Below are 24,837 nucleotides of genomic sequence, written 5' to 3'. Positions count from 1 at the left end.
ATTATTCTCCTTTATTCTCCTTCATGACAATATTATTCTCCTTTATTCTCCTTCATAACAATATTATTCTCCTTTATTCTCCTTCATAACAATATTATTCTCCTTTATTCTCCTTTATAACAATATTATTCTCCTTTATTCTCCTTTATAACAATATTATTCTCCTTTATTCTCCTTCATGACAATATTATTCTCCTTCATAACAATAATATTCTCCTTTATTCTCCTTCATGACAATATTATTATCCTTTATTCTCCTTCATAACAATATTATTCTCCTTTATTCTCCTTTATAACAATATTATTCTCCTTTATTCTCCTTCATGACAATATTATTCTCCTTCATAACAATATTATTCTCCTTTATTCTCCTTCATGACAATATTATTCTCCTTTATTCTCCTTCATAACAATATTATTCTCCTTTATTCTCCTTCATAACAATATTATTCTCCTTTATTCTCCTTCATAACAATATTATTCTCCTTCATAACAATATTATTCTCCTTTATTCTCCTTCATGACAATATTATTCTCCTTCGTAACAATATTATTCTCCTTTATTCTCCTTCATAACAATATTATTCTCCTTCATAACAATATTATTCTCCTTTATTCTCCTTCATAACAATATTATTCTCCTTTATTCTCCTTCATAACAATATTATTCTCCTTCATAACAATATTATTCTCCTTTATTCTCCTTCATGACAATATTATTCTCCTTCGTAACAATATTATTCTCCTTTATTCTCTTTCATAACAATATTATTCTCCTTTATTCTCCTTCATGACAATATTATTCTCCTTCGTAACAATATTATTCTCCTTTATTCTCCTTCATAACAATATTATTCTCCTTTATTCTCCTTCATAACAATATTATTCTCCTTTATTCTCCTTTATAACAATATTATTCTCCTTTATTCTCCTTCATAACAATATTATTCTCCTTTATTCTCCTTCATAACAATATTATTCTCCTTTATTCTCCTTCATGACAATATTATTCTCCTTCATGACAATATTATTCTCCTTTATTCTCCTTCATGACAATATTATTCTCCTTTATTCTCCTTCATGACAATATTATTCTCCTTCATGACAATATTATTCTCCTTTATTCTCCTTCATAACAATATTATTCTCCTTTATTCTCCTTCATGACAATATTATTCTCCTTTATTCTCCTTCATAACAATATTATTCTCCTTTATTCTCCTTCATGACAATATTATTCTCCTTCATAACAATATTATTCTCCTTTATTCTCCTTCATAACAATATTATTCTCCTTCATAACAATATTATTCTCCTTCATGACAATATTATTCTCCTTCATGACAATATTATTCTCCTTTATTCTCCTTCATAACAATATTATTCTTCATTCTTCTATACATTTAGATCAAGTCATTCAGCTTTCATTGTTTTATAATCGTACCGTAGCCTCTCTGTGGTGTCTTAATAAGGGAGTCCACGGTAGTTTGTTGTATCATGGTACCGTAGCCTCTCTGTGGTGTCTTAATAAGGGAGTCCACGGTAGTTTGTTGTATCATCGTACCGTAGCCTCTCTGTGGTGTCTTAATAAGGGAGTCCACGGTAGTTTGTTTTATCATCGTACCGTAGCCTGTCTGTGGTGTCTTTTAGGGAGTCCACGGTAGTTTGTTGTATCATCGTACCGTAGCCTCTCTGTGGTGTCTTAATAAGGGAGTCCACGGTAGTTTGTTGTATCATGGTACCGTAGCCTCTCTGTGGTGTCTTAATAAGGGAGTCCACGGTAGTTTGTTGTATCATCGTACCGTAGCCTCTCTGTGGTGTCTTAATAAGGGAGTCCACGGTAGTTTGTTGTATCATCGTACCGTAGCCTCTCTGTGGTGTCTTAATAAGGGAGTCCACGGTAGTTTGTTGTATCATCGTACCGTAGCCTGTCTGTGGTGTCTTAATAAGGGAGTCCACGGTAGTTTGTTGTATCATCGTACCGTAGCCTCTCTGTGGTGTCTTAATAAGGGAGTCCACGGTAGTTTGTTGTATCATCGTACTGTAGCCTCTCTGTGGTGTCTTAATAAGGGAGTCCACGGTAGTTTGTTGTATCATCGTACCGTAGCCTCTCTGTGGTGTCTTAATAAGGGAGTCCACGGTAGTTTGTTGTATCATCGTACCGTAGCCTCTCTGTGGTGTCTTAATAAGGGAGTCCACGGTAGTTTGTTTTATCATCGTACCGTAGCCTCTCTGTGGTGTCTTAATAAGGGAGTCCACGGTAGTTTGTTGTATCATCGTACTGTAGCCTCTCTGTGGTGTCTTAATAAGGGAGTCCACGGTAGTTTGTTGTATCATCGTACCGTAGCCTCTCTGTGGTGTCTTAATAAGGGAGTCCACGGTAGTTTGTTGTATCATCGTACTGTAGCCTCTCTGTGGTGTCTTAATAAGGGAGTCCACGGTAGTTTGTTGTATCATCGTACCGTAGCCTCTCTGTGGTGTCTTAATAAGGGAGTCCACGGTAGTTTGTTGTATCATCGTACTGTAGCCTCTCTGTGGTGTCTTAATAAGGGAGTCCACGGTAGTTTGTTGTATCATCGTACCGTAGCCTCTCTGTGGTGTCTTAATAAGGGAGTCCACGGTAGTTTGTTGTATCATCGTACCGTAGCCTCTCTGTGGTGTCTTAATAAGGGAGTCCACGGTAGTTTGTTGTATCATCGTACCGTAGCCTCTCTGTGGTGTCTTAATAAGGGAGTCCACGGTAGTTTGTTGTATCATCGTACCGTAGCCTCTCTGTGGTGTCTTAATAAGGGAGTCCACGGTAGTTTTCAATGTCTAATTTTCCTCTCTTCCCACATTATATTACTGTAATCCATTCCTGTTTAAGGCCTCAACCTCCCCCAGTATCCCAGGTAATAGATCCAGTAGATACATAGACCCCCCCCCCCCCCCCTCCAATGACTGGCTACAGCAGACCCTCCCCCAGTAGCCCAGGTAATAGATCCAGTAGATAGATACACAGATCCCCCCCCCCCCCCCCCCCTCCAATGATTGACTATAGCAGACCCCTGGCGTTCTCTACGGGATGATGTCACTCGTCTAGTGGCGTTCTCTACAGGATGATGTCACTCGTCCAGTGGCGTTCTCAATGGGATGATGTCACTCGTCCAGTGGCGTTCTCTATGGGATGATGTCACTCGTCCAGTGGCGTTCTCAATGGGATGATGTCACTCGTCTAGTGGCGTTCTCAATGGGATGATGTCACTCGTCCAGTGGCGTTCTCTATGGGATGAGGTCACTCGTCCAGTGGCGTTCTCTACGGGATGATGTCACTCGTCCAGTGGCGTTCTCAATGGGATGATGTCACTCGTCTAGTGGCGTTCTCAATGGGATGATGTCACTCGTCCAGTGGCGTTCTCTATGGGATGAGGTCACTCGTCCAGTGGCGTTCTCAATGGGATGAGGTCACTCATCCAGTGGCGTTCTCAATGGGATGATGTCACTCGTCCAGTGGCGTTCTCTATGGGATGAGGTCACTCGTCCAGTGGCGTTCTCTATGGGATGAGGTCACTCGTCCAGTGGCGTTCTCTATGGGATGAGGGTCACTCGTCCAGTGGCGTTCTCTATGGGATGAGGGTCACTCGTCCAGTGGCGTTCTCTATGGGATGAGGGTCACTCGTCCAGCGGCGTTCTCTATGGGATGAGGGTCACTCGTCCAGTGGCGTTCTCTATGGGATGAGGTCACTCGTCCAGTGGCGTTCTCTATGGGATGAGGTCACTCGTCCAGTGGCGTTCTCAATGGGATGAGGTCACTCGTCCAGTGGCGTTCTCAATGGGATGATGTCACTCGTCCAGTGGCGTTCTCTATGGGATGAGGTCACTCGTCCAGTGGCGTTCTCTATGGGATGAGGTCACTCGTCCAGTGGCGTTCTCTATGGGATGAAGGTCACTCGTCCAGTGGCGTTCTCTATGGGATGAAGGTCACTCGTCCAGTGGCGTTCTCAATGGGATGATGTCACTCGTCCAGTGGCGTTCTCTATGGGATGAGGTCACTCGTCCAGTGGCGTTCTCTATGGGATGAGGTCACTCGTCCAGTGGCGTTCTCTATGGGATGAGGGTCACTCGTCCAGTGGCGTTCTCTATGGGATGAGGGTCACTCGTCCAGTGGCGTTCTCTATGGGATGAGGGTCACTCGTCCAGCGGCGTTCTCTATGGGATGAGGGTCACTCGTCCAGTGGCGTTCTCTATGGGATGAGGTCACTCGTCCAGTGGCGTTCTCTATGGGATGAGGTCACTCGTCCAGTGGCGTTCTCTATGGGATGAGGTCACTCGTCCAGTGGCGTTCTCTATGGGATGAGGGTCACTCGTCCAGTGGCGTTCTCTATGGGATGAGGGTCACTCGTCCAGTGGCGTTCTCTATGGGATGAGGGTCACTCGTCCAGCGGCGTTCTCTATGGGATGAGGGTCACTCGTCCAGCGGCGTTCTCTATGGGATGAGGGTCACTCGTCCAGTGGCGTTCTCTATGGGATGAGGTCACTCGTCCAGTGGCGTTCTCTATGGGATGAGGTCACTCGTCCAGTGGCGTTCTCAATGGGATGAGGTCACTCGTCCAGTGGCGTTCTCAATGGGATGATGTCACTCGTCCAGTGGCGTTCTCTATGGGATGAGGTCACTCGTCCAGTGGCGTTCTCTATGGGATGAGGTCACTCGTCCAGTGGCGTTCTCTATGGGATGAAGGTCACTCGTCCAGTGGCGTTCTCTATGGGATGAAGGTCACTCGTCCAGTGGCGTTCTCTATGGGATGAGGTCACTCGTCCAGTGGCGTTCTCTATGGGATGAGGTCACTCGTCCAGTGGCGTTCTCTATGGGATGAGGGTCACTCGTCCAGTGGCGTTCTCTATGGGATGAAGGTCACTCGTCCAGTGGCGTTCTCTATGGGATGAGGTCACTCGTCCAGTGGCGTTCTCTATGGGATGAGGGTCACTCGTCCAGTGGCGTTCTCTATGGGATGAGGGTCACTCGTCCAGTGGCGTTCTCTATGGGATGATACTCAGAGGTTTCCTTCTGATCTGTTTTGCTGTTGTTTTTCAGACGTATCTCCTGGGAATCATCATTTCAATATGTGGGAACTTCCTCATCAGCATTTCTCTGAATATACAGGTAAGGGCGTGTTTGTTTTAGGAGACTGTGTACAGTACTATGAGAAACAACACTAGTGTTTTAGGAGGCCGTATACAGTACTATGAGAAACAACACTAGTGTTTTAGGAGGCCGTATACAGTACTATGAGAAACAACACTAGTGTTTTAGGAGGCCGTGTACAGTACTATGAGATACAACACTAGTGTTTTAGGAGACCCTGTACAGTACTATGAGAAACAACACTAGTGTTTTAGGAGGCTGTGTACAGTACTATGAGAAACAACACTAGTGTTTTAGGAGGCTGTGTACAGTACTATGAGATACAACACTAGTGTTTTAGGAGACTGTGTACAGTACTATGAGAAACAACACTAGTGTTATAGGAGGCTGTGTACAGTACTATGAGAAACAACACTAGTGTTTTAGGAGGCTGTGTACAGTACTATGAGAAACAACACTAGTGTTTTAGGAGACCCTGTACAGTACTATGAGAAACAACACTAGTGTTTTAGGAGACCCTGTACAGTACTATGAGAAACAACACTAGTGTTTTAGGAGGCTGTGTACAGTACTATGAGAAACAACACTAGTGTTTTAGGAGACCCTGTACAGTACTATGAGAAACAACACTAGTGTTTAGGAGGCCGTATACAGTACTATGAGAAACAACACTAGTGTTTTAGGAGACTGTGTACAGTACTATGAGAAACAACACTAGTGTTTTAGGAGACCCTGTACAGTACTATGAGAAACAACACTAGTGTTTTAGGAGGCTGTGTACAGTACTATGAGAAACAACACTAGTGTTTAGGAGGCCGTGTACAGTACTATGAGATACAACACTAGTGTTTTAGGAGACCCTGTACAGTACTATGAGAAACAACACTAGTGTTTAGGAGGCCGTGTACAGTACTATGAGAAACAACACTAGTGTTTTAGGAGACTGTACAGTACTATGAGATACAACACTAGTGTACTATGAGATACAACACTAGTGTTTTAATGAGGCTGTGTACAGTACTATGAGATACAACACTAGTGTTATAGGAGGCCGTGTACAGTACTATGAGAAACAACACTAGTGTTTTAATGGGGCCCTGTACAGTACTATGAGATACAACACTAGTGTTATAGGAGACCCTGTACAGTACTATGAGAAACAACACTAGTGTTTAATGAGACCGTGTACAGTACTATGAGAAACAACACTAGTGTTTCCTGATGTTATGTTAGCTACTGTATTATTTGTGTATTTTCCCAATGCTCCTCTGAACATGTGAATGAAGTGCTGTTCTTTTTGACTCTGTGCCCTCTGTCCTCTCGCTGTCAGAAATACGCCCACATGCGCCAGTCCCAGCTCGGCGACTCCGGGCCCTACTACACCTCAGTGCTGTGGTGGAGTGGCGTGGTTCTGATGGGACTAGGGGAGCTGGGGAACTTCGCAGCCTACGGCTTCGCCCCGGCCTCCCTCATCGCACCACTGGGCTGCGTTTCAGTCATAGGTAAAGACACAGACCTTTCTTTAGGATTATTGTTTATGTATCTAGATTTTATGGACAATTTTATATCATTTCTTGCATTATTAAGCATCAACATGAAACCCCTCTTATAATTGCCACTTTCCTGGTAGAATTTACAGGTCTAGGATCAGCTTATCCTCCCCAATCCTGACCCTAGACCTGTATAAGGACAGGTCTAGGATCAGCTTATCCTCTCCAATCCTGACCCTAGACCTGTATAAGGACAGGTCTAGGATCAGCTTATCCTCCCCAATCCTGACCCTAGACCTGTATAAGGACAGGTCTAGGATCAGCTTATCCTCCCCAATCCTGACCCTAGACCTGTATAAGGACAGGTCTAGGATCAGCTTATCCTCCCCAATCCTGACCCTAGACCTGTATAAGGACATGTCTAGGATCAGCTTAACCCTTACCTTAACCCTCAGAAGGAGAAAAACACAAAACTGACCTCAGATCATGATACAGCGTCTAGAGAGCCGCCCTAATATACCTCCAGGTGACACATCCCATTTTAGCCAATCGGATGGCTTGCTGGTTTCTGTAATCCACCAATCCCTGTGAAGCCATTCTCTACCCCGGCAGGTGCAGCTGTCACATGTTCAGTGTAAACATTCTAATGGCAGGTTAAATATTGACCTTCAGGTGCAGTCCTCTCCTTTTATCCTAGCCTGGTCTCAGATCTGTCTGGCCAACTCTTAAGGTTGTCAACACAGCATAAACAGACCTGGGACCAGGCTAGGGCAATATGGCCAAGATATCGTATCACAGTATTTTTCTGCTTTTTTGACAGTATTTTGGACTATGAAAGTTATACATGTGGTTTATGAGTAGTGAGTGATCCCAGGGTGCTTTATGAGTAGTGAGTGATCCCAGGGTGCTTTAGGAGTAGTGAGTGATCCCAGGGTGCTTTATGAGTAGTGAGTGATCCCAGGGTGTTTTATGAGTAGTGAGTGATCCCAGGGTGCTTTAGGAGTAGTGAGTGATCCCAGGGTGCTTTAGGAGTAGTGAGTGATCCCAGGGTGCTTTAGGAGTAGTGAGTGATCCCAGGGTGCTTTAGGAGTAGTGAGTGATCCCAGGGTGCTTTAGGAGTAGTGAGTGATCCCAGGGTGCTGTATAAGTAGTGAGTGATCCCAGGGTGCTGTATAAGTAGTGAGTGATCCCAGGGTGCTTTAGGAGTAGTGAGTGATCCCAGGGTGCTTTATGAGTAGTGAGTGATCCCAGGGTGCTTTATGAGTTGTGAGTGATCCCAGGGTGGTTTACGAGTTGTGAGTGATCCCAGGGTGCTTTATGAGTAGTGAGTGATCCCAGGGTGCTTTATGAGTAGTGAGTGATCCCAGGGTGCTTTATGAGTAGTGAGTGATCCCAGGGTGCTTTAGAAGTAGTGAGTGATCCTAGGGTGCTATATGAGTAGTGAGTGATCCCAGGGTGCTTTATGAGTAGTGAGTGATCCCAGGGTGCTTTATGAGTAGTGAGTGATCCCAGGGTGCTTTATGAGTAGTGAGTGATCCCAGGGTGCTTTAGGAGTCGTGAGTGATCCCAGGGTGCTTTAGGAGTCGTGAGTGATCCCAGGGTGCTTTAGGAGTCGTGAGTGATCCCAGGGTGCTTTAGGAGTAGTGAGTGATCCCAGGGTGCTTTATGAGTAGTGAGTGATCCCAGGGTGCTTTAGGAGTCGTGAGTGATCCCAGGGTGCTTTAGGAGTCGTGAGTGATCCTAGGGTGCTATAGGAGTAGTGAGTGATCCCAGGGTGCTTTAGGAGTCGTGAGTGATCCCAGGGTGCTTTAGGAGTCATGAGTGATCCCAGGGTGCTTTAGGAGTAGTGAGTGATCCCAGGGTGCTATATGAGTAGTGAGTGATCCCAGGGTGCTTTAGGAGTAGTGAGTGATCCCAGGGTGCTTTAGGAGTAGTGAGTGATCCCAGGGTGCTTTAGGAGTAGTGAGTGATCCCAGGGTGCTATATGAGTAGTGAGTGATCCCAGGGTGCTTTAGGAGTAGTGAGTGATCCCAGGGTGCTTTAGGAGTAGTGAGTGATCCCAGGGTGCTTTAGGAGTAGTGAGTGATCCCAGGGTGCTTTAGGAGTCGTGAGTGATCCCAGGGTGCTTTAGGAGTCGTGAGTGATCCCAGGGTGCTTTAGGAGTAGTGAGTGATCCCAGGGTGCTTTAGGAGTAGTGAGTGATCCCAGGGTGCTTTAGGAGTCGTGAGTGATCCCAGGGTGCTATATGAGTTGTGAGTGATCCCAGGGTGCTTTAGGAGTAGTGAGTGATCCCAGGGTGCTTTAGGAGTAGTGAGTGATCCCAGGGTGCTTTAGGAGTCGTGAGTGATCCCAGGGTGCTATATGAGTTGTGAGCGATCCCAGGGTGCTTTAGGAGTAGTGAGCGATCCCAGGGTGCTTTAGGAGTAGTGAGTGATCCCAGGGTGCTTTAGGAGTAGTGAGTGATCCCAGGGTGCTTTAGGAGTAGTGAGTGATCCCAGGGTGCTTTAGGAGTCGTGAGTGATCCCAGGGTGCTTTAGGAGTCGTGAGTGATCCCAGGGTGCTTTAGGAGTAGTGAGTGATCCCAGGGTGCTATATGAGTAGTGAGTGATCCCAGGGTGCTTTAGGAGTAGTGAGTGATCCCAGGGTGCTTTAGGAGAAGTGAGTGATCCCAGGGTGCTTTAGGAGTAGTGAGTGATCCCAGGGTGCTATATGAGTAGTGAGTGATCCCAGGGTGCTTTAGGAGTAGTGAGTGATCCCAGGGTGCTTTAGGAGTAGTGAGTGATCCCAGGGTGCTTTAGGAGTAGTGAGTGATCCCAGGGTGCTTTAGGAGTCGTGAGTGATCCCAGGGTGCTTTAGGAGTAGTGAGTGATCCCAGGGTGCTTTAGGAGTAGTGAGTGATCCCAGGGTGCTTTAGGAGTCGTGAGTGATCCCAGGGTGCTATATGAGTCGTGAGCGATCCCAGGGTGCTTTAGGAGTAGTGAGCGATCCCAGGGTGCTTTAGGAGTAGTGAGTGATCCCAGGGTGCTTTAGGAGTAGTGAGTGATCCCAGGGTGCTTTAGGAGTCGTGAGTGATCCCAGGGTGCTATATGAGTCGTGAGTGATCCCAGGGTGCTTTAGGAGTCGTGAGTGATCCCAGGGTGCTTTCGGAGTCGTGAGTGATCCCAGGGTGCTTTAGGAGTCGTGAGTGATCCCAGGGTGCTTTAGGAGTCGTGAGTGATCCCAGGGTGCTTTAGGAGTCGTGAGTGATCCCAGGGTGCTTTAGGAGTCGTGAGTGATCCCAGGGTGCTTTAGGAGTCGTGAGTGATCCCAGGGTGCTTTAGGAGTCGTGAGTGATCCCAGGGTGACTTCAATGGGTGTTTTCTCCATTCTGATTTGTTTTATACTGTTGATTTAAACAGACTATGTCTCCCAGCTCCAGGCTGCGGGCTGCAGAGTGATCCGTCCTCACCATGGTAACTAATGAGCGTATTATCAGGCTGGGGAATTGTTTGGAGAGGACTGTCATCCTGTAGAACAGCTCATAGTCGATACAGAAACCGAGAGAGAAGAGGACCATGGGAAATCACAGACGATGACACATGGTATTGTGAGCAGTGATGTCAGATTTTAGAAGGGTTATTATCTTCATTAAATTCAACGATTTGGTGTTGGTATATTTAACATCTCTCTGGGAAAATGTCTTGCTGGACTGAAGACATGTGACCCTGAGAAACACACCTGACGTTTGTCCAGGGAGAGAGATGGAGAGGGGTGTGAAGGAGAGAGATGGAGAGGGGTGTGAAGGAGAGAGATGGAGAGGGGTGTGAAGGAGAGAGATGGAGAGGGGAGAGATGGAGTGGGGGGTGAAGGAGAGAGATGGAGAGGGGGGTGAAGGAGAGAGATGGAGAGGGTGGTGAAGGAGAGAGATGGAGAGGGGTGTGAAGGAGAGAGATGGAGAGGGGGGTGAAGGAGAGGGGGGTGAAGGAGAGAGATGGAGAGGGGGGTGAAGGGGAGAGATGGAGAGGGGGGTGAAGGAGAGAGATGGAGAGGGGTGTGAAGGAGAGAGATGGAGAGGGGAGAGATGGAGTGGGGGGTGAAGGAGAGAGATGGAGAGGGGGGTGAAGGAGAGAGATGGAGAGGGTGGTGAAGGAGAGAGATGGAGAGGGTGGTGAAGGACAGAGATGGAGAGGGGGGTAAAGGAGAGAGATGGAGAGGGGGGTGAAGGAGAGAGATGGAGAGGGTGGTGAAGGAGAGAGATGGAGAGGGTGGTGAAGGAGAGAGATGGAGAGGGTGGTGAAGGAGAGAGATGGAGAGGGGGGTGAAGGAGAGAGATGGAGAGGGTGGTGAAGGAGAGAGATGGAGAGGGGGGTGAAGGAGAGAGATGGAGAGGGGTGTGAAGGAGAGAGATGGAGAGGGGTGTGAAGGAGAGAGATGGAGAGGGGTGTGAAGGAGAGAGATGGAGAGGGGTGTGAAGGATAGAGATTAAATAGTAATGTAACCGATGTGAAATGGCTAGCTAGTTAGCGGTGGTGCGCGCTAATAGCGTTTCAAATCGGTGACGTCAGGTAGCCATACTTCGTCGGGTTCCAGGCCCACTGGGTTCTATTAGATCTGATAGGTCTCCATTTAGTCGCCATACTTCGTCGGGTTCCAGGCCCACTGGGTTCTATTAGATCTGATACTTCGTCGGGTTCCAGGCCCACTGGGTTCTATTAGATCTGATAGGTCTCCATTTCTCTGATGGATCTGTAAGCTGCACAGAGTGTTATCATAGACTGGCCTTACTGACAGTTTAACGTGGAAGGACTTGGAGAAAACACATGGAAAACGGCATCAGGGGTTTCCACATGTTCACCACCAGTAACGACTACAGGTACTTATAGACCTATTCCCCACTTCTCTTCAGGCTGCTGCTACGGCAATGGATGCTGTAGTATTAGAATGGATGCTGTAGTATTAGAATGGATGCTGTAGTAGTAGAATGGATGCTGTAGTATTAATGGATGCTGTAGTATTAGAATGGATGCTGTAGTATTAGAATGGATGCTGTAGTATTAATGGATGCTGTAGTATTAGAATGGAGGCTGTAGTATTAGAATGGATGCTGTAGTATTAGAATGGATGCTGTAGTATTAGAATGGATGCTGTAGTATTAATGGATGCTGTAGTATTTTAATGGATGCTGTAGTATTAGAATGGAGGCCATAGTATTAATGGATGCCGTAGTATTAGAATGGATGCTGTAGTATTAGAATGGAGGCCGTAGTATTAGAATGGATGCTGTAGTATTAGAATGGATGCTGTAGTATTAGAATGGATGCTGTAGTATTAGAATGGATGCTGTAGTATTAGAATGGATGCTGTAGTATTAGAATGGATGCTGTAGTATTAGAATGGATGCTGTAGTATTAATGGATGCTGTAGTATTAGAATGGATGCTGTAGTATTAATGGATGCTGTAGTATTAGAATGGATGCTGTAGTATTAGAATGGATGCTGTAGTATTCGAATGGATGCTGTAGTATTAATGGCTGCTGTAGTATTAGAATGGATGCTGTAGTATTAGAATGGATGCTGTAGTATTAGAATGGATGCTGTAGTATTAGAATGGAGGCTGTGGTATTAGAATGGATGCTGTGGTATTAGAATGGATGCTGTAGTATTAGAATGGATGCTGTGGTATTAGAATGGATGCTGTAGTATTAGAATGGATGATGTAGTATTAGAATGGATGCTGTAGTATTAGAATGGATGCTGTAGTATTAGAATGGATGATGTAGTATTAGAATGGAGGCTGTGGTATTAGAAGGGAGGCTGTAGTATTACAATGGATGCTGTAGTATTACTACCACTGTTACTACTACTACTACCACTACTACTGTTACTACCACTACTACTACTGCTACTACTACTAGTATTACTACAACTACACTACTACTGCTACTATATATGATTTACTAAATATTAATATTATTATTAGTATATCTAACCAAGGACAGACAGAGGAAGAGACTGTAGGAATCTGCGACACGAGAGCTTCTCTCGGCGACGAGACTCCTGAATCTGGCTTCATAAGGAGTTGCTATGGTTACAGGAGATGGATCTAGTCTGTCCCAAAGGTAGAGGGAAACCTTAACCGTGAGATGAGCTCTCTGTATGGGATGTTATCAGCCACCTGGTGGTCAGGATCAACCAACCAGTCAACATCTCCTATTAGATCAGTAAATCAACGTGTCAATAGTTATGGTTTCATTGTGTGACATACTTCACATTTAATGTGTTGATATGAGCTTTGGCACACATAACAACAATGTCAGTCTATAGATCAGATTGTAATGGTGGCTCTGAGTCTATTGGGTTCACCTTCTTTCACCTTGCTTTGAGACTATTGGGTTCACCTTCTTTCACCTTCTTTCACCTTGCTTTGAGACCATCTCTGTGGTGTTCCTTAATGTCAGTCATCTCTGTGGTGTTCCTTAATGTCAGTCATCTCTGTGGTGTTCCTTAATGTCAGTCATCTCTGTGGTGTTCCTTAATGTCAGTCATCTCTGTGGTGTTCCTTAATGTCAGTCATCTCTGTGGTGTTCCTTAATGTCAGTCATCTCTGTGGTGTTCCTTAATGTCAGTCATCTCTGTGGTGTTCCTTAATGTCAGTCATCTCTGTGGTGTTCCTTAATGTCAGTCATCTCTGTGGTTTTCCTTAATGTCAGTCATCTCTGTGGTGTGCCTTAATGTCAGTCTTCTCTGTGGTGTTCCTTAATGTCAGTCATCTCTGTGGTGTTCCTTAATGTCAGTCTTCTCTTTCAGTCTTCTCTGTGGTGTGCCTTAATGTCAGTCTTCTCTGTGGTTTTCCTTAATGTCTGCCTTCTCTGTGGTGTTCCTTAATGTCTGCCTTCTCTGTGGTGTGCCTTAATGTCTGTCATCTCTGTGGTGTGCCTTAATGTCAGTCATCTCTGTAGTTTTCCTTAATGTGAGTCATCTCTGTGGTGTGCCTTAATGTCTGCCTTCTCTGTGGTGTTCCTTAATGTCTGCCTTCTCTGTGGTGTTCCTTAATGTCAGTCATCTCTGTGGTGTTCCTTAATGTCAGTCATCTCTGTGGTGTGCCTTAATGTCAGTCATCTCTGTGGTGTTCCTTAGTGTCAGTCATCTCTGTGGTGTTCCTTAATGTCAGTCATCTCTGTGGTGTTCCTTAATGTCTGCCTTCTCTGTGGTGTTCCTTAATGTCAGTCATCTCTGTGGTGTTCCTTAATGTCAGTCATCTCTGTGGTGTTCCTTAATGTCTGCCTTCTCTGTGGTGTTCCTTAATGTCTGCCTTCTCTGTGGTGTTCCTTAATGTCAGTCATCTCTGTGGTGTTCCTTAATGTCAGTCATCTCTGTGGTGTTCCTTAATGTCAGTCATCTCTGTGGTGTTCCTTAATGTCAGTCATCTCTGTGGTGTGCCTTAATGTCAGTCATCTCTGTGGTGTTCCTTAATGTCAGTCATCTCTGTGGTGTTCCTTAATGTCTGTCATCTCTGTGGTGTTCCTTAATGTCAGTCATCTCTGTGGTGTTCCTTAATGTCAGTCATCTCTGTGGTGTTCCTTAATGTCAGTCATCTCTGTGGTGTTCCTTAATGTCTGCCTTCTCTTTCAGCCAGTGCGGTCATCTCTGTGGTGTTCCTTAATGTCAGTCATCTCTGTGGTGTTCCTTAATGTCAGTCATCTCTGTGGTGTTCCTTAATGTCAGTCATCTCTGTGGTGTTCCTTAATGTCAGTCATCTCTGTGGTGTGCCTTAATGTCAGTCATCTCTGTGGTGTTCCTTAATGTCAGTCATCTCTGTGGTGTTCCTTAATGTCTGTCATCTCTGTGGTGTTCCTTAATGTCAGTCATCTCTGTGGTGTTCCTTAATGTCAGTCATCTCTGTGGTGTTCCTTAATGTCAGTCATCTCTGTGGTGTTCCTTAATGTCTGTCATCTCTGTGGTGTTCCTTAATGTCAGTCATCTCTGTGGTGTTCCTTAATGTCAGTCATCTCTGTGGTGTTCCTTAATGTCAGTCATCTCTGGGGTGTTCCTTAATGTCAGTCATCTCTGGGGTGTGCCTTAATGTCTGTCATCTCTGTGGTGTTCCTTAATGTCAGTCATCTCTGTGGTGTTCCTTAATGTCTGTCATCTCTGTGGTGTTCCTTAATGTCTGTCATCTCTGTGGTGTTCCTTAATGTCAGTCATCTCTGTGGTGTTCCTTAATGTCAGTCATCTCTGTGGTGTTCCTTAATGTCAGTCATCTCTGTGGTGTTCCTTAATGTCAGTCATCTCTGTGGTGTTCCTTAATGTCAGTCATCTCTTTCAGCCAGTGCGGTCATCTCTGTGGTGTTCCTTAAAGAGACGCTACGAGCCTCTGATATTGTTGGTAAGTTTGTACACACACACATCACTAATCAAACCCCTCAGGACATAATCATTGTGATGTTGATTTTATTATTTAACTAGGCAAGTCAGTTAAGAACAAATCCTTATTTTCAATGACGGCCTAGGAACAGTGGGTTAACTGCCTTGTTTTAGGGGCAGAACGACAGATTTGTGCCTTGTCAGCTCGGGGATTCAATCTTGAAACCGTTCGGTTACTAGTCCAACGCTCTAACCACCGCCCCATAAAGATGTGTGGTATGATTTAGGTATGAGTTCCCACGTTACACAACATTATGTCTGGTTGACGTCTAGGAGGAGAGAGGAGCTGGCTAGGTATGAGTTCCCACGTTACAAAACATTATGTCTGGTTGATGTCGAGGAGGAGAGGGGAGCTGGCTAGGTATGAGTTCCCACATTACAAAACCATATGTCTGGTTGACGTCTAGGAGGAGAGAGGAGCTGGCTAGGTATGAGTTCCCACGTTACAATACATTATGTCTGGTTGACGTCTAGGAGGAGAGAGGAGCTGGCTAGGTATGAGTTCCCACGTTACAATACATTATGTCTGGTTGACGTCTAGGAGGAGAGAGGAGCTGGCTAGGTATGAGTTCCCACGTTACAAAACATTATGTCTGGTTGACGTCTAGGAGGAGAGAGGAGCTGGCTAGGTATGAGTTCCCACGTTACAAAACATTATGTCTGGTTGACGTCTAGGAGGAGAGAGGAGCTGGCTAGGTATGAGTTCCCAAGTTACAAAACATTATGTCTGGTTGACGTCTAGGAGAAGAGAGGAGCTGGCTAGGTATGAGTTCCCAAGTTACAAAACCATATGTCTGGTTGACGTCTAGGAGGAGAGAGGAGCTGGCTAGGTATGAGTTCCCACGTTACAAAACATTATGTCTGGTTGACGTCTAGGAGGAGAGAGGAGCTGGCTAGGTATGAGTTCCCACGTTACAAAACATTATGTCTGGTTGACGTCGAGGAGGAGAGAGGAGCTGGCTAGGTATGAGTTCCCACGTTACAAAACATTATGTCTGGTTGACGTCTAGGAGGAGAGAGGAGCTGGCTAGGTATGAGTTCCCACGTTACAAAACATTATGTCTGGTTGACGTCTAGGAGGAGAGAGGAGCTGGCTAGGTATGAGTTCCCACGTTACAAAACATTATGTCTGGTTGACGTCTAGGAGGAGAGAGGAGCTGGCTAGGTATGAGTTCCCACGTTACAAAACATTATGTCTGGTTGACGTCTAGGAGGAGAGAGGAGCTGGCTAGGTATGAGTTCCCACGTTACAAAACATTATGTCTGGTTGACGTCTAGGAGGAGAGAGGAGATGGCTAGGTATGAGTTCCCACGTTACAAAACATTATGTCTGGTTGACGTCTAGGAGGAGAGAGGAGCTGGCTAGGTATGAGTTCCCACGTTACAAAACCATATGTCTGGTTGACGTCTAGGAGGAGAGAGGAGCTGGCTAGGTATGAGTTCCCACGTTACAAAACATTATGTCTGGTTGATGTCGAGGAGGAGAGAGGAGCTGGCTAGGTATGAGTTCCCACGTTACAAAACCATATGTCTGGTTGACGTCTAGGAGGAGAGAGGAGCTGGCTAGGTATGAGTTCCCACGTTACAAAACATTATGTCTGGTTGACGTTTAGGAGGAGAGAGGAGCTGGCTAGGTATGAGTTCCCACGTTACAAAACATTATGTCTGGTTGACGTCTAGGAGGAGAGAGGAGCTGGCTAGGTATGAGTTCCCACGTTACAAAACATTATGTCTGGTTGACGTCTAGGAGGAGAGAGGAGCTGGCTAGGTATGAGTTCCCAAGTTACAAAACATTATGTCTGGTTGACGTCTAGGAGGAGAGAGGAGCTGGCTAGGTATGAGTTCCCACGTTACAAAACATTATGTCTGGTTGACGTCTAGGAGGAGAGAGGAGCTGGCTAGGTATGAGTTCCCACGTTACAAAACATTATGTCTGGTTGACGTCTAGGAGGAGAGAGGAGCTGGCTAGGTATGAGTTCCCACGTTACAAAACATTATGTCTGGTTGACGTCTAGGAGGAGAGAGGAGCTGGCTAGGTATGAGTTCCCACGTTACAAAACCATATGTCTTGTTGACGTCTAGGAGGAGAGAGGAGCTGGCTAGGTATGAGTTCCCACGTTACAAAACATTATGTCTGGTTGACGTCTAGGAGGAGAGAGGAGCTGGCTAGGTATGAGTTCCCACGTTACAAAACATTATGTCTGGTTGACGTCTAGGAGGAGAGAGGAGCTGGCTAGGTATGAGTTCCCACGTTACAAAACCATATGTCTTGTTGACGTCTAGGAGGAGAGAGGAGCTGGCTAGGTATGAGTTCCCACGTTACAAAACATTATGTCTGGTTGACGTCTAGGAGGAGAGAGGAGCTGGCTAGGTATGAGTTCCCACGTTACAAAACAGTTACTCCGTGCCATATATGATACTCCGGTGAATAGGATGGTTCAATACTCGTGTGAATCTCTTCCTGACCTACAGGTGGTGCACTAGCAGTGGTGGGAACCTATCTCCTGGTCACCTTTGCCCCCCACACCTCCACCCACATCACCGCCCACCTGGTCCAGAGATACGCTGTCAGCTGGCAGTTCCTGATTTACCTGGTATGTACCCCTGGTATGTACCCTAACCCACGCCTGGTACGTACCCCTGGTATGTACCCTAACCCACACCTGGTATGTACCCCTGGTATGTACCCTAACCCACACCGGGTATGTACCCTGACCCACACCAGGTATGTACCCTAACCCACACCTGGTATGTACCCCTGGTATGTACCCTAACCCACACCTGGTATGTACCCCTGGTATGTACCCTAACCCACATCTTGTATGTACCCCAACCCACACCTGGTATGTACCCTAACCCACACCTGGTATGTACCCTAACCCACACCTGGTATGTACCCTAACCCACACCTGGTATGTACCCTAGCCCACATGTGGCATGTACCCTGACCCACTCCTGGTATGTACCCTAGCACACACCCGGTATGTACCCCTGGTATGTACCCTGACCCACACCTGGTATGTACCCCTGGTATGTACTCCTTGCATGTACCCTAACCCACAACTGGTATGTACACCTGGTATGTACCCTAACCCACACCTGGTATGTACCCCTGGTATGTACCTTAACCAACACCTGGTATGTACCCCGGGTATGTACGTCTGATATGTACCCTGACCCACATCTGGTATGTACCCCTTGTATGTACCCTAACCCACGCATGGTATGTACACCTGGTATGTACCCTAACCCACACCTGGTATGTACACCTGGTATGTACCCCGACCCACACCTGGTATGTACCCTAACCCACACCTGGTATGTACCCCTGGTATGTACTCCTGGTATGTACCCTAACCCACACCTGGTATGTACCCCTGGTATGTACTCCTGGTATGTACCCTAACCCACACCTGGTATGTACCCCTGGTATGTACCCTAACCCACACCTGGTATGTACACCTGGTATGTACCCTAACCCACACCTGGTATGTACCCCTGGTATGTACCCTAACATGGTTTTAGAGGACCTACTCTAAAGCCATCCAGATGATCAGGTGGTCTCCCAGCCAGACAGCGCCCAGTGGAGTTAATGCTGCCTGTCTGTCTTGTATATCAGGTCACACCCATATTCATCACAACCTGCTCCAGAATCGGTCTTATTTACTGAGCGAGGCCTCAATGTACTTAGACTGGAACAGGAGGGAGAGAGGGGAGAGAGAGGGCGGGAGGGAAGGTGACAAATGTGTTGTGTCAACAGACTACAGCCATGGAATGGGAGACCTTTTAACATGTTAGTCGCTGACAGTCCTGACGGATGATGTTTATAGCTATAGGTCCCAAATGGCACCCTATTCCCTATATAGAGTACCATTCCCTATATAGAGTACTATTAAACTATTCCCTATATAGAGTACTATTAAACTATTCCCTATATAGAGTACTATTGAAAACTATTCCCTATATGGAGTACTATTGAAAACTATTCCCTATATAGAGTACTATTAAACTATTCCCTATATAGAGTACTATTAAACTATTCCCTATATAGAGTACCATTCCCTATATAGAGTACTATTAAACTATTCCCTATATAGAGTACTATTAAACTATTCCCTATATAGAGTACTATTAAACTATTCCCTATATAGAGTACTATTGAAAACTATTCCCTATATGGAGTACTATTCCCTATATGGAGTACTATTAAACTATATAGAGTACTATTAAACTATATAGAGTACTATTGAAAACTATTCCCTTTATATAGAGTACTATTGAAAACACACACAGGATGCTGGAGTACTTATTGATCTCTCAAGGATGACTCTGTTTTGGTTCATTCTCATTCAAATAAATGATTTAAATGGTGCTTTTCTCTACAAGGGTAATTTGTTTCAATTAAAGCCATGTGCTCGCTGCTGTTACTGCGATCAGATATCTGTGCTGCTGGCTGAGGACTCTGTTACTGCGATCAGATATCCGTGCTGCTGGCTGAGGACTCTGTTACTGCGATCAGATATCCGTGCTGCTGGCTGAGAACTCTGTTACTGCGATCAGATACCCGTGCTGCTGCTGGCTGAGGACTCTGTTACTGCAATCAGATATCCGTGCTGCTGGCTGAGGACTCTGTTACTGCGATCAGATATCCGTGCTGCTGGCTGAGAACTCTGTTACTGCGATCAGATACCCGTGCTGCTGCTGGCTGAGGACTCTGTTACTGCGATCAGATATCCGTGCTGCTGGCTGAGGACTCTGTTACTGCGATCAGATATCCGTGCTGCTGGCTGAGGACTCTGTTACTGCGATCAGATACCTGTGCTGCTGCTGGCTGAGGACTCTGTTACTGCGATCAGATATCTGTGCTGCTGGCTGAGGACTCTGTTACTGCGATCAGATATCCGTGCTGCTGGCTGAGGACTCTGTTACTGCGATCAGATATCTGTGCTGCTGCTGGCTGAGGACTCTGTTACTGCGATCAGATATCCGTGCTGCTGGCTGAGGACTCTGTTACTGCGATCAGATACCCGTGCTGCTGGCTGAGGACTCTGTTACTGCGATCAGATACCCGTGCTGCTGCTGGCTGAGGACTCTGTTACTGCGATCAGATATCCGTGCTGCTGGCTGAGGACTCTGTTACTGCGATCAGATATCTGTGCTGCTGCTGGCTGAGGACTCTGTTACTGCGATCAGATATCCGTGCTGCTGGCTGAGGACTCTGTTACTGCGATCAGATACCCGTGCTGCTGCTGGCTGAGGACTCTGTTACTGCGATCAGATATCTGTGCTGCTGGCTGAGGACTCTGTTACTGCGATCAGATACTCGTGCTGCTGCTGGCTGAGGACTCTGTTACTGCGATCAGATACCCGTGCTGCTGGCTGAGGACTCTGTTACTGCGATCAGATATCTGTGCTGCTGGCTGAGGACTCTGTTACTGCGATCAGATACCCGTGCTGCTGCTGGCTGAGGACTCTGTTACTGCGATCAGATACCTGTGCTGCTGGCTGAGGACTCTGTTACTGCGATCAGATATCCGTGCTGCTGCTGGCTGAGGACTCTGTTACTGCGATCAGATATCTGTGCTGCTGGCTGAGGACTCTGTTACTGCGATCAGATATCTGTGCTGCTGGCTGAGGACTCTGTTACTGCGATCAGATACCCGTGCTGCTGGCTGAGGACTCTGTTACTGCGATCAGATATCTGTGCTGCTGGCTGAGGACTCTGTTACTGCGATCAGATATCCGTGCTGCTGGCTGAGTACTCTGTTACTGCGATCAGATATCTGTGCTGCTGGCTGAGGACTCTGTTACTGCGATCAGATACCCGTGCTGCTGGCTGAGGACTCTGTTACTGCGATCAGATACCCGTGCTGCTGGCTGAGGACTCTGTTACTGCGATCAGATACCCGTGCTGCTGGCTGAGGACTCTGTTACTGCGATCAGATACCCGTGCTGCTGCTGGCTGAGGACTCTGTTACTGCGATCAGATACCTGTGCTGCTGCTGGCTGAGGACTCTGTTACTGCGATCAGATATCTGTGCTGCTGGCTGAGGACTCTGTTACTGCGATCAGATATCCGTGCTGCTGGCTGAGGACTCTGTTACTGCAATCAGATATCTGTGCTGCTGCTGGCTGAGGACTCTGTTACTGCGATCAGATATCCGTGCTGCTGGCTGAGGACTCTGTTACTGCGATCAGATACCCGTGCTGCTGCTGGCTGAGGACTCTGTTACTGCGATCAGATACCCGTGCTGCTGGCTGAGGACTCTGTTACTGCGATCAGATATCTGTGCTGCTGGCTGAGGACTCTGTTACTGCGATCAGATACCCGTGCTGCTGGCTGAGGACTCTGTTACTGCAATCAGATATCTGTGCTGCTGGCTGAGGACTCTGTTACTGCGATCAGATATCTGTGCTGCTGGCTGAGGACTCTGTTACTGCGATCAGATACCCGTGCTAATGCTGGCTGAGGACTCTGTTACTGCGATCAGATATCTGTGCTGCTGCTGGCTGAGAACTCTGTTACTGCGATCAGATATCTGTGCTGCTGGCTGAGGACTCTGTTACTGCGATCAGATATCTGTGCTGCTGGCTGAGGACTCTTACTGCGATCAGATACCCGTGCTGCTGGCTGAGGACTCTGTTACTGTGATCAGATATCTGTGCTGCTGGCTGAGGACTCTGTTACTGCGATCAGATATCCGTGCTGCTGGCTGAGGACTCTGTAACTGCGATCAGATATCCGTGCTGCTGGCTGAGGACTCTGTTACTGCGATCAGATACCCGTGCTGCTGGCTGAGGACTCTGTTACTGCGATCAGATATCTGTGCTGCTGGCTGAGGACTCTGTTACTGCGATCAGATATCCGTGCTGCTGGCTGAGTACTCTGTTACTGCGATCAGATATCTGTGCTGCTGGCTGAGGACTCTGTTACTGCGATCAGATATCTGTGCTGCTGGCTGAGGACTCTGTTACTGCGATCAGATACCCGTGCTGCTGCTGGCTGAGGACTCTGTTACTGCGATCAGATATCTGTGCTGCTGGCTGAGGACTCTGTTACTGCGATCAGATACCCCTGCTGCTGGCTGAGGACTCTGTTACTGCGATCAGATATCTGTGCTGCTGGCTGAGGACTCTGTTACTGCGATCAGATATCCGTGCTGCTGGCTGAGTACTCTGTTACTGCGATCAGATATCCGTGCTGCTGGCTGAGGACTCTGTTACTGCGATCAGATATCCGTGCTGCTGGCTGAGGACTCTGTTACTGCGATCAGATACCCGTGCTGCTGCTGGCTGAGGACTCTGTTACTGCGATCAGATATCTGTGCTGCTGCTGGCTGAGAACTCTGTTACTGCGATCAGATATCTGTGCTGCTGGCTGAGGACTCTGTTACTGCGATCAGATATCTGTGCTGCTGGCTGAGGACTCTGTTACTGCGATCAGATACCCGTGCTGCTGGCTGAGGACTCTGTTACTGCGATCAGATATCCGTGCTGCTGGCTGAGGACTCTGTTACTGTGATCAGATATCTGTGCTGCTGGCTGAGGACTCTGTTACTGCGATCAGATATCCGTGCTGCTGGCTGAGGACTCTGTTACTGCGATCAGATATCCGTGCTGCTGGCTGAGGACTCTGTTACTGCGATCAGATATCCGTGCTGCTGGCTGAGAACTCTGTTACTGCGATCAGATACCCGTGCTGCTGGCTGAGGACTCTGTTACTGCGATCAGATATCTGTGCTGCTGGCTGAGGACTCTGTTACTGCGATCAGATACCCGTGCTGCTGCTGGCTGAGGACTCTGTTACTGCGATCAGATACCTGTGCTGCTGGCTGAGGACTCTGTTACTGCGATCAGATATCCGTGCTGCTGCTGGCTGAGGACTCTGTTACTGCGATCAGATATCTCTGCTGCTGGCTGAGGACTCTGTTACTGCGATCAGATATCTGTGCTGCTGGCTGAGGACTCTGTTACTGCGATCAGATACCCGTGCTGCTGGCTGAGGACTCTGTTACTGCGATCAGATATCTGTGCTGCTGGCTGAGGACTCTGTTACTGCGATCAGATATCCGTGCTGCTGGCTGAGTACTCTGTTACTGCGATCAGATATCTGTGCTGCTGGCTGAGGACTCTGTTACTGCGATCAGATATCTGTGCTGCTGGCTGAGGACTCTGTTACTGCGATCAGATACCCGTGCTGCTGCTGGCTGAGGACTCTGTTACTGCGATCAGATACCCGTGCTGCTGCTGGCTGAGGACTCTGTTACTGCGATCAGATATCTGTGCTGCTGGCTGAGGACTCTGTTACTGCGATCAGATACCCGTGCTGCTGGCTGAGGACTCTGTTACTGCGATCAGATACCCGTGCTGCTGCTGGCTGAGGACTCTGTTACTGCGATCAGATATCTGTGCTGCTGGCTGAGGACTCTGTTACTGCGATCAGATATCCGTGCTGCTGGCTGAGGACTCTGTTACTGCGATCAGATACCCGTGCTGCTGCTGGCTGAGGACTCTGTTACTGCGATCAGATATCTGTGCTGCTGGCTGAGGACTCTGTTACTGCGATCAGATACCCGTGCTGCTGCTGGCTGAGGACTCTGTTACTGCGGTCAGATACCCGTGCTGCTGCTGGCTGAGGACTCAGTTACTGAGATCAGATACCTGTCTGAGATGTGTGTTTGGCTGAGCTCTTTACTGGAACAGATGTGGTAGACATCAGTGTTGTAAATGAATGGCTCAGGTCTGGAATAGAGGGGGAGGGAGAGAGAGGGGTAGGGGAGAGAGGGGTAGGAGAGCGAGAGGGGTAGGGGAGGGAGAGCGAGAGGGGTAGGGGAGGGAGAGAGGGGGGTAGGAGAGGGAGAGGGGGGTAGGGGAGGGAGAGGGGGGTAGGGGAGGGAGAGCGAGAGGGGGAGGGGTAGGGGAGGGAGAGGGGGGTAGGGGGGAGGGAGAGAGGGGGAGGGGGGAGGGAGAGGGGGGTAGGGGGGAGAGAGGGGGAGGGGAGGGAGAGGGGGAGGGGAGGGAGAGGGGGAGGGGAGGGAGAGCGAGAGGGGTAGGGGAGCGAGAGGGGTAGGGGAGGGAGAGCGAGAGGGGTAGGGGAGGGGGAGCGAGAGGGGTAGGGGGGAGGGAGAGCGAGAGGGGTAGGGGGGAGGGAGAGAGAGAGGGGTAGGGGGGAGGGAGAGGGGGGGAGAGAGGGGGAGGGGAGGTTATCACTGTGAAGCTTTGAGATGGACTGTTTATGGAAACCAGTTCAGTATTATTGATGTTGACGTTTTTTATCATCTCCCTCTCTCTCCTTCCCTCTCTCTCCTTCCCTCTCTCTCCTTCTCTCCTTCCCTCTCTCTCCTTCCCTCTCTCTCCTTCCCTCTCTCTCCTTCTCTCCTTCCCTCTCTCTCCTTCTCTCCTTCCCTCTCTCTCCTTCTCTCCTTCCCTCTCTCTCCTTCTCTCCTTCCCACTCTCTCCTTCTCTCCTTCCCACTCTCTTCTCTCCTTCCCTCTCCTTCCCTCTCTCCTTCCCTCTCTCCTTCTCTCTCTCCTTCCCTCTCTCCTTCTCTCTCCTTCCCTCTCTCTCTCCTTCCCTCTCGCTCTCTCCAGTTTCTAGAGGTCATAGTGTTTTCTATCCTGCTCTATTTGTACAAGAGGAGGAATATCAAGCATATAACCATAGTGATGCTGCTGGTGGCTCTGCTGGGTAAGAACTCTGACAGACTCTATGGGTGGGTATCAAGCACATAACCATAGTGATGCTGCTGGTGGCTCTGCTGGGTAAGAACTCTGACAGACTCTATGGGGGATCATGGTTATCACGTTTCAGAATGGGATGCAT

The 24,837-nt window shown here is 47.5% G+C and overlaps 1 protein-coding gene across 3 annotated transcripts in view; it reads left to right on the top strand.

Moving 5' to 3' along the window:
- Nucleotides 1-24,837, top strand: part of LOC149970165 (NIPA-like protein 2) — a 54,452-nt gene that overhangs the window by 20,262 nt on the left and 9,353 nt on the right. For all 3 annotated transcript variants that reach the window (XR_016493775.1, XM_090228567.1, XM_090228569.1), the window contains 5 exons: nucleotides 5,072-5,140; nucleotides 6,453-6,624; nucleotides 14,918-14,977; nucleotides 17,488-17,609; nucleotides 24,606-24,702. Coding sequence is in view for 2 of the 3 variants with exons in the window: in XM_090228567.1 (XP_090084693.1) it covers nucleotides 5,072-5,140; nucleotides 6,453-6,624; nucleotides 14,918-14,977; nucleotides 17,488-17,609; nucleotides 24,606-24,702 (520 nt within the window). In the remaining variant the exon portion in view is untranslated. The remainder of the gene's footprint in view (nucleotides 1-5,071; nucleotides 5,141-6,452; nucleotides 6,625-14,917; nucleotides 14,978-17,487; nucleotides 17,610-24,605; nucleotides 24,703-24,837) is intronic.

This window comes from Oncorhynchus mykiss, unplaced genomic scaffold (assembly GCF_057628025.1).
Source record: "Oncorhynchus mykiss isolate SJ-2025 unplaced genomic scaffold, ASM5762802v1 scaffold93, whole genome shotgun sequence".
In the NCBI taxonomy this organism is placed as follows: domain Eukaryota; kingdom Metazoa; phylum Chordata; class Actinopteri; order Salmoniformes; family Salmonidae; genus Oncorhynchus; species Oncorhynchus mykiss.
This window is presented reverse-complemented; position numbering and strand designations above follow the sequence as displayed.